We start from the raw sequence: 10,125 nt of genomic DNA on the forward strand, positions 1-10,125 counted from the left end.
ACGCCCGGTACGCTTGGTTTTTCGAGACAGGGAAAAAACTCCCTCTTGTGGAACTCACTACAGACCAGGCTGGCCTGGAACTCACATAGATCACTCTGTCTCTGCTTCCCACGTGTGTTGTCGCTTTTATTTTTATAAGTGTGCATGGTTGTGTGAGTTTACAAGTCCCACAGGCATGCAGGATGTGCTGAGCAGAAGAGGGCATCATATTCTGCAGAACTGGAGTTACAGGTGGTTGTGAGCTGCCATGTGGTTGCTGGGAATCGAACCCTGGTCCTCTGGAAGAGCAGCCAGTGTTCTTAACCACTGTGCTATCTCTCCATCCCCACTAATCTGCATTTCAGTCACCTCTTAGCTCAAGATCCATTATTACTAGACTAAAAACTACAAGCACTGTCTCTGAAAAGCCCCAGCTGGGAAAGTTTCTGAGCAAAATGATCATCATCAAACCAAGTGAAAAGAAATCACTCTGCAAAACAGACACTAATGAGGCCGAGAGAGGAGGCAGCACCCATGGTGTGGACCCTGGGTATAGACATTGCCTCTGCAGCAGAAGGTCAAGCTAAGTGAGTGACGTTTTGTAATCCCTACAGTAGTAAGAGTTGAGGAAGGAAGTGTGCGCAAGTACTGAACAGGAAGCTGGAATGTGACAGGAAATCCCATCTGTAGGAAACATGAACACAAGGTGGACTTTAAAGGCATAAAAAGCTTTTCACAGGTGGCAACAGCGGGCTTCAGACTGCAGTTTCTGGCTAGGGCCATGCTTCATATAGTAACCCACCTCCACCCACTCCCCAGCAGTCCCTCCTGCTGCAGCCTGTCCAAGGTCTTCGTGCTGGAGCACAGAGCTCCAGGGAAGGATGAAAGGCTGACTCATCCTGTCTAGGCAGCAGGAGGGGAATACCCCAGGGTGTGTGTGAGTGTTGGGGTGGGGATAAGTTGGGAGGGAAGAGACTGCAGCCAGAAGGAAATCTATACAGGATTAAAGACACTGCACTCAAGTAAGAATACCCTAGAGCCAGCAAAATGCAGGAGGTTTTGTGTGTATATGCAGATGTACAATGAAAACAAGTGATTCTGAATCAACTAGACACAATTACCACACGAAGACTACATATGGATCAGTCAGCCTTTTTAAGGGAATTTCATGGAATGAGATGACTCTTCCCATTTCACATAAAATATAAAGTGAAAAAGTCAACGTTATAAACTTGTCAACATAAAAGGTAACAATGGAGCCAGGTGTGGTGGCGCATGCCTTTAATCCCAGCACTCGGGAGGCAGAGGCAGGTGGATTTCTGAGTTCGAGGCCAGCCTGGTCTACANATTTCTGAGTTCGAGGCCAGCCTGGTCTACAAAGTGAGTTCCAGGACAGCCAGGGCTATACAGAGAAACCCTGTCTCAAAAAACCAAAAAAAAAAAAAAAAAAAATTAATTAATTAAAAAAGGTAACAATGGGGGTCAGGATCCAGGACCCTGGATGCAGAGTGCTGGCTATGTAATCTCGTCCAGTGGACTCACGGGGCTGTTAGAGCTTCCTAACCAAGCGTGCTTTACCGGAAGGTAAACCTCTTCTCTCACAGTTTTATGGCCAGGAATGGCCATAGGAACTCAGCTAGTTTGTTAGAAGTCACCACCAAGAGGAATCAAAAAATCAGGTTCTTTTGCATTATTGATAGGGGAAAAGAAAGGGAAAGACTTTCCAAAATAAAAATGTGTGATGACCTACTAGGAAGATGTTACAGTACCTCAGTTGACACAGGTCTCTGCATTTTAGAGCCAGAGAGATGGCTCATGGGTAACGCACTACTCATAAAAGCCCAACACCACCTGGGTTCGATCCCTGTAACCCATTAGTAAGCTGGATATTATGGTATGCATCTCAGGTGAGATGTGAGACACAAACAGGAGAGTGTCCTGAAAGCTGTTGCACTGGCCATCCTGAATATGTAAGACAGCAGTAGGAATAAGAGAGACCCTCGCTCAACAGGTAGATGGTGAAAGCATCTCTGGAAAACTGTCTGACCTACATGCATGCCTTGCGTGGTACATACTTACCCACCCTCATAAAAACCTCATTCATTCATTCATTTACACACACACACACAAACACACACACATCTTGTGGACAGATAGATGGTACTTTAGTTCAGGTCACAAAATGACATGACATCAACATCTGAATTAAGGTTTATCCTAATAAGAGACTTCTAACCAGATATAACTGCCCACCCCAAAACGCATTTAAAAATTGGCAGCATTCTAAATATGAGCGAGACAGAGCCTTGGCTAAGTGTGTGTCTGTAGAAGTGTGTGCTTTTCTGGGTATTTGCTGAGAGGGAGGCTAGGTAAGACAAAGGTTAGCTAGGACAAAACCGGGCAAGAGTCCCAAAGGAGGCAGAGAATGGAAGAGGTAACACTACCTAAGAGGCTTGGTGAGAAAGAATGTGCCAAACATTTTCATAATAGGCACAGTTTTGAATCTGTCACAGTTGGTTCATATTTAACTCGTTAGCCCCCATGTCTCTTGTCTATATACAAAATACTCAAAGTGTCACAGACAACAACCTCAACAAATCTCAAAATCACGAAGCTCAGTGAAAAGCTAGATAGTAGTATACCCGGAATAATTCCATTTAGTTAAAGTTCTTTTTTTTTTTTTCAAGACAGGGTTTCTCAGCCAGGATGTAGCCCTGGCTGTCCTGGAACTCAGAAATCTCCCTGCCTCTGTCTCCCAAGTGCTGGGATTAGTGCCCGGCTTAGTTAAAGTTCTAGAAGATGAAAGTTAAAAAGAACAGTCACCTGGGGATGAGGCAGAGAAAAGCAGAGAACAAGATCACTCTGTGAGAACTCCAAAGCAGGGGCAAGGCTTCCGGGGCTTACATGAGCATGTGACACTAAGCATGTGCAGTCTGTGTACACCAATGAGACCTTGGTACCCCTTTCCCCCCAGAAGGAAAGACTAAAAGATGAGGGTCAGGATTGAAGGTTCAGTCCTGTGGCCAACAGCACAGCTGACTTCCGGGCACTAGGGATTTCCCAGCTGTCCTCTTCTCAGCCCAGTGAGAATTCCTCACCTCCTGTACTGTTTCCTAGACAGCTGGCACCCCTCCTCCCATCACCACAGTGTTTTCTTCCGCCAGGTCTCCTCCTTAACTGCCTGAGGTAGCTCCCTCTAACTGGAAAATGTCCACTGAAAAATGCAAGCCTATGTTCTAAGCATTTTCCTTTCTTGCCTGATGTTAATTTAAAAATATCAGTCACCTGCTTTTATATAAAATCAACTCAGCCAGACTGCTCACATAGACAGATGCACTGGCATGGTTGTCCTGGCCACATGTATTAAACGACATGAAAAGCAGAGGCTGAGATCGTGGCTCAGTGGTGAAAACTTGCCTAGCATGTTCTGAGACTCTGGTTTTCATTGCCAGCACTAGAGAAGGAAAAAGGAAAAACAAAGTCCTATTTCCACAAATTCATGGGCGACAGTGAAAATGCTTAAAGGCCACTGTACCCAGCAGCTACTGAACTAGATAGTATAAAACAGAGCAGGCCCATTGTCACACAAAGTTCACTGGGCAGAATGGTTGCTCCAAAGGGGGTCCTTGGGCCTCAGGAACTGAAGCATCAGTGTGGATAGATGTGCAGAGAAACAAAAAGCCAGCTTCCCTTCTCATCACACCAGCTAGAATCTCTTTGCGGGTACCAGCAGGGAAAAGAGAATAACTCTGGGTGTAGCAAGCCAAAAGATACTAAACTCTTCAGAGCTCCTGCGTGGTAAGGATCATTCGTGCTCCCTTTAGTACATGGTTGTATGCTAGAAGTTGAGGTTGGGGGACAGAAGTAGCCTGATAAACCTTTCCAGGACAAAGCAATAGAAGTGGCACTTGGGAAGGTAGGAGGGCATTTGAGTATAGAAGAATGGGCCTCTAACCACTTCAAGTAGAAATGTGAGAAAAGGGTATCATACTGGGTCTTTCAGGAAAAAATAAATCTTGGGTCATATTCTGCGTTTGGATTCTGTTTGTGTAGCAGCAAATGCCACAGCATCAGCAAATGTCCAGAGAACCCACTGGAGTGTCTTGAGATAACCTGAAGGGCGCTTCCACCACATCCTTAGGGCTAAGAAAGATAACGGCAACAGTAACGCCAATACCCTGTCTTTCTTCTTGATCTAAGTGCTTGGAAGGAAAAAGGCTAGGACAGTTAGCTGCCTCTTTCTAGTCCTTTTCTCTTCCAGAGGAAAATGACCAAGGGATAAAAATCACTTTACATTAGAACAGTACCAATCGGTAACAACTCAACAGATTACAAGGCCCAAGTCTGAGCTGAAACGTTAGGGACCCTGCCCTCGCTTCTAAATCCACCTTGCCACAGTTTTCTTTCTAGGTAACCAGTGGTCAACAGTGATACTTGTAGTGGGCCTGATTCACTACTTTTGGCAACCCACTCATTTTATAAAACAGCCACAACTGAAGGTCTGAGAGAAAGAGGGAGAGGCTGGGTAAGGTGTGTGGTCCCTGGGGGCAGGACGGCCAGGCTGGTTTCTGTAAACACTACAGCTGAGCCCCTCCTCTCAGGTTCTGAGTCCCAGAGAGGGAACCACCTGGTATTAAAACATACTGGTATCAGGAAAGAAGGAAAGGGCTGTGATGTTGTCTCTATTTAAAAATTTTAAAAAACCTAAGATTCTGTCTTCCCAGAAAGCTGCTGGCAGCTCAGATTACCCATCTCTGACTAAGCTTAAACAAGCAAAGTGCCTGGGACAGCAATTCTGCAGCACAACTCTGCATGCAGAGATGCATCGCTCCGGGCGATTACACCATCTCATCGCCCATCCCCGTTTAGAAAAGGAAACTGTAGTCTTTTTACAGAACTGAAGATAAGCATGAAGGTCTTCCCACAGGAGCTAGAATGCTGTTTACAGTGTTTAGTCCCCCTTCAGCTTTACCCTCACTGGAGGTCCCTCCAAGGGCATAAATGGGCATTTAACCCCGGCTTCCACTGGGCCAGTTCGGCATCTATTTACTTATTGCATTGCTCAGCTTCTTTCAAAAGCTGGGTCTTCTGCACAACCTAAGCCCCAAGTACACTCACTGCTCCGTCCAGCTTGTTATTAAGCTGGAAGGCAGAGGCATCCTCCCCGGGGGCAGTGTCAACACATCAAGCAGAAACCATTTAAGACAGAGCCCATTTTAAGTTACAAGGTTGTAACTCTGCCTTACCACGGTTCACCTTCATTTTTTTCTTTCCCTCCACATTAGTGATCTTGACTATGTAAGTATGGAGGTAAGGGGAAGAAATAACACCCAATCCTTTGTCAATGTATCAAAAGTCCCCAGAGAGTCAGGGCTATGGAGAGTGGTATCAGGCACAAGACACAACTCCAGGGCAGGTCTAGAAGGACCAAACACTGCAGACTTCTGGGGTACTGCCCCACTAGGCAGCAATATGACCCCAGAAGGTAAGGCTTAAGCTGTTGCCAAGGTCTACCCTGTAACTTGGCCTGTCCTTTTGTCTGTGGTCAGTGTGTGACCTTGATCTAGCCCAGACAGTTTCTGGAGCCAGTTCCCTATTTCTGAGGTCACCTAGAGCCCTCCTCACATCCTAAGAGCTTTTGAATCCCCCCATATGTAGAGAACTTGATGAAGCCAGTCATGTGGTGCCCGTGCATTCACAGCAAAATCTTGACAATCAAAAGGCACACCACAGGAAGTGGGAATGATTCAAGATAAGCAAAGCTTTTATCCTAACCGTGCTACGGGGTCACTAATTTAATAAGAAGCCAAAATATCAAGATCGACTCTTATTTTCAATAGTAGTCTCTAAGACTGTGTCAAGTCAACTTCACCTAAATGGAATTTAACCTCATATAAGAAGGCACTTCCCATCATAAACCGAAGAGCATTTATTTCTAGAATTGTAGAATTCTGGGCTTTGTGATTCTAGGGCAACTTGCTCCAAAGACGGGAAGGAATAAAACCCAGAGCCAGCAGGCGGCAGCCAAGGTCAGAGGACAGCAGGAATGGGGGCCCATGTCTCCCGGACTCTGCACAGGCTGTGCTCTGGGTCCCAATTGGATGGAGAAAGTGGCACTTCCCAGCAGCATCAGCATCAGCATCAGCATCATACTGCCGGCTGAGCCGAGCGGGCTGCTCCACGCTACCCACACCGTCCCTCTCCGCGGCGGCCGGGGCCCACGCACCTCCTCGGCCTGTTTGCGCAGCGCCTTCTCGCGCTCGTATTGCGTGAGCAGCTGCTCGTTGTCCTCGCGTAGGAGCTCCAGCTCCACTTCGTGCTCCTGGTTCTCGCTCAGCACCGAGTCAAGGTTCTCCAGCACGTTCACCACCAGCGGCATGAGCTCCTTGACCACCTCCTCGTCATAGCAGTGAATGAGGCGCTCGAACTCGCGGTAGATGGAGCCCGCCAGGCCCGACACACGCTCCGACATGACCGAGCCCGAGCAGTAGTCGTCTTGGTACACCACCACACCTCCTCCCTCGTCCATCTGGATCTCCATCATCGCGGCTACCGCCGCCGCCGCCAGCGCGGCTCGTTCCGGGGCCCGAATCCACGGGCCGCTGTCACCTCAGGCAGCCGCTACTTTAGGATGTGCCGCCGCCCAGGCCGCGCCCGTCACTCCCTTGCCGGAAGTCCCGCCTGGCTGCCGGGGTGGAGCCCCGTCCAGCCCCGCCCCGAGCGCCTTGACGCTAAAGGAACGTTTCCGGCTGCGTTGCTGGTGGCTCTTGAGGACGTAGCTCAGTCTGATTGGAGTGACCTGGATGCTTCTCTATCTCTGTCCTGTTTGTCTTCAGACCTTTGTCATACATACTCTGGCCACCCTCAACGTTCACGCGACATGTGTCGCTTGCCCTGTTTCTGGTTGTTTCCCGCTCTGCTGGTCGCTTAGTTCCATGCAGTGCTTCATTTTGCACAGGACGCCAGGTTCGAAGATCCTTATGTGTGGCGGTACTTTGAGACAGAAATATAAATCGAGTCGATCTATATGTGGACATTTGCTGGGGAGACCATGAACCTGACTTTGAACTGCTTGCTTGCTTTTTTTTCTTTTAAAAAAAGATTTAATGTATTCACCGTTGCTCTCTTCAGACACACCAGAAGAGGGCGTCAGAACCCATTGCAGATGGTTGTGAGCCAACATGTGGTTGCTGGGAATTGAACCTAGGTCTTCTGGAACAACAGCCAGTAGTGCTCTTAACCACTGAGCCATCTCTCCAGCCCTTGCACTACTTTCTTGCTAACGTGGTTTTCCCGGTCCCCAAAGCCTTCCGGGGCAGCTCAGATTCACATCCTCTTAAAAAGTTACTTGTTATTTTATGTGTATGTGTTTGGTTGTATGTAGACTTGTGCATCACACACATTCCTGGTGCCTGTGAAGGCCAGAAGAGGGCATCTGAATTGGAGTTAAGGTCAGTTGTGAGCAGCCATATGGATGGCCAGAACTGAACAGAGGAAGTACTAAGAGCAAGTACTCTCAACTGCTGAGCTCTCTCAAGCCACCAGATCTTACTCTTAACCAACACAGTCCTTCTTGTAGCTGAAGTCCAGAACACTTAAACCATTCCTCACAATTTCATGTACAAAGTCTTACTGTGTAGCACTGGCTGACCTGGAACTTGCTATGCCTGGCTTCTGCCACTCAGTATACACCATTACCTGGGGCTATACTTCCCTCATCTTTCCAAACACATAGACAAATACCTACTCTAAGAGATTGTTTTGTAACGTGCCTCAGACCTTAGCACAACTCACTCCATGATGGAAGTCCAATTCAGGCTGTAAAACTCGGCATGTAGATAGCACCACCTGCCAAAAGAATGAAAACAGACCCAATCCCTCAGTGTGGATAGTTCTGAGAAAGTCTCTAAATTCCTAACTTTGCTTTTTGGCTTCTGTAGTTCTGCCTCTGACTACCTGTTCTTGTTAACTGAAGCATGCCAACCCAGAACATGGCTTTGCCCTTAAAAGCTCATCCTGAGAAAGGCTCAAGGCCTTTCTTGTTTGAGATCCTAAACACCCAGTGTACTCACCAGCCAGCTAATAAAGTCTTTCCTATTGGCTTAAAACTATGTCAGCGCATTCTTCCACGGTGAACACCCCACAACATTTTCAGGTTGCCTGAATTTTGATACTGATTTAATTTTTCAGGCCTGCAAAAATGAGCCTACGTATTATATTATCAACCAACTAGGGAAGCGGGCTAGCGTGAAAGGGGCAATACTGCAGTAGCACTTGCAGTGACTGTGACCCAGGCCAGCTATTAGTATTTACTGTAGATGGCATTTCATTTGTATGTGCCCTGTGCCCACAGAAACCAGAAGAGGGTGCTGGACGCTCTGGAGCTGGAGTTAACTAGGGGTTTTGAGTGTCACGTGGGCTCTGGAAATAGCACCTAGATCCTCTGTTAGAGCAGCCAGTGGTCTCCCCACAGGTCCAGTCCCACCTGAGTTAGTTTTAAATTGCCCAAATTAGGAATCAGAACAAATTGATAAAATGATTAATTCTTTAAGAATTTTTTTAGAGAGATTAACTTTGTATGGTACGAGTGTTTTGCCTGCCTATGTATATATCACATGGATGCCTAGTGCCCATAGAGGCCAGAATCATTGGATCTCCCAAAACTGGAATTACAGTTTGTGAGTCACCATGTGGGTCCTGAGAACTGAACCCAGGTCCTCTGCTATCATAGCAAGTTCTCTTAAGCACCGAGCCATCTCTCCAGGCCCCTGGTAAACAGATTGTGTTTAGGGGTTATCTGAGTATTTTGTTTTAGGGTCTCAGCAATTTTAACCCCATAAATTCTTTTCCTGAGACAGGGTCTATATAGCTTTGGCTGTCCTGGAGCTTATGTTGTGGACTAGACCAGAGTATCTTCTAAATTCACAGGGACCACCTGCCTCTGCCACCCAAGTACTGGAACTAAAGGCATGAACCATCCCTGTAAATTCTTAAAGTTAGAACATCACAGTGGGGGCACCTCCCACCAACAAAGGGACAGACCAACTGATTTGAACATTAACCCCCCCCCCCCAAAAAAAAAAGGGAGGAGAGGCCTGAAGAGATGGTTCAGGGATTTAGAGCACTGACTGCTCTTCCAGAGGTCCTGAGTTCAATTCCCACCAACCACATGGTGGCTCACAAGCATCTGGAATGAGATCTGATGCCCTCTTCTGGTGTGTCTGAAGACAGCTACAGTGTACTCATAAACAAATCTTAAAAAAAGCAAAAAACAAAAAAAAACCCCGCACTCTGTAGACCAGGCTGGCCTCAAATTCAGAAATCCACCTGCTGGGATCAAAGGCGTGCACCACCACTGCCCGACAGTGTCTCTTTACATAGATCTGACTGACTTAGAACTATGTGGACCAGTCTGGCCTTGAACTTACCAGAGAGATCTGTCTGCCTCCCAAGTGTGTGCACCACAAGTTCTAGTGCTCCTTTGTTGTTAACATAACTGGGGGCAAGTTTGTCAAACTAATCAAAGTGAATTAAAAAAAAAAAAAGGTTCCCCCACCCCCACCCGAAACAGGGTTTCCCTGTGTAGCCCCTACTGTCCTGGAACTCACTCTATAGACCAGGCTGACCTCAAACTCAGAGATCCACCTGCCTCTGCCTCCCAAGTGTTGGGATTAAAGGTGTGAGCCACTAGTATGACTTTAAAAATTATTTTTAAAATTGTTATGCCTATGTAGTAGATCAGATTCACTGGAGCTGCAGTTGGAGGTGGCTGGAGTCCCCTTCCTGGATGCTTGGAACTGACCTCCATCCCTTTGTACTCTGCAGCTCACAGATACATAACACTTACTGGATGGTATAGTTTATCTGATCCTGGGTGTTGGAAGCTTTATTAGAGTATTTTGTGCCATTCAGAGGCCCTAAAGTATAGATGGACAGTCCTTCCATAGCCTCAGGCATTTGAATATTGCATTTCAGTTGAAGATGCTATACTGTCTGGGGAGGTTTAGAAAGTGGTGTCTTGTTCAGTGAGTTTGTCAGAGGGACTCACTTTGAGGTGTGAGCTGTTTGCCCTGACCCCACGCTTGCTTGCTTGCTTGCTGTAATGCTGGTGATGGACTCTTAGCCCTCTGGAACTGTAAGCTCAGA

General features: G+C 47.1%; 1 protein-coding gene across 20 annotated transcripts in view; it reads right to left on the reverse strand.

Moving 5' to 3' along the window:
• Mapk8ip3 (mitogen-activated protein kinase 8 interacting protein 3) overlaps nt 1-6,647 on the reverse strand; it is a 38,110-nt gene extending 31,463 nt beyond the window's left edge. For all 20 annotated transcript variants that reach the window (XM_029471700.1, XM_029471698.1, XM_029471692.1 and 17 more), the window contains exon 1: nt 6,206-6,647. In XM_029471700.1, coding sequence (XP_029327560.1) covers nt 6,206-6,523 — 318 coding nt within the window. In that variant the 5' untranslated portion in view covers nt 6,524-6,647. The remainder of the gene's footprint in view (nt 1-6,205) is intronic.
• Nucleotides 6,648-10,125: the final 3,478 nt, after the last annotated feature.

The sequence above is a fragment of the Mus caroli genome, chromosome 17 (genome assembly GCF_900094665.2).
Source record: "Mus caroli chromosome 17, CAROLI_EIJ_v1.1, whole genome shotgun sequence".
In the NCBI taxonomy this organism is placed as follows: Eukaryota; Metazoa; Chordata; class Mammalia; order Rodentia; family Muridae; genus Mus; species Mus caroli.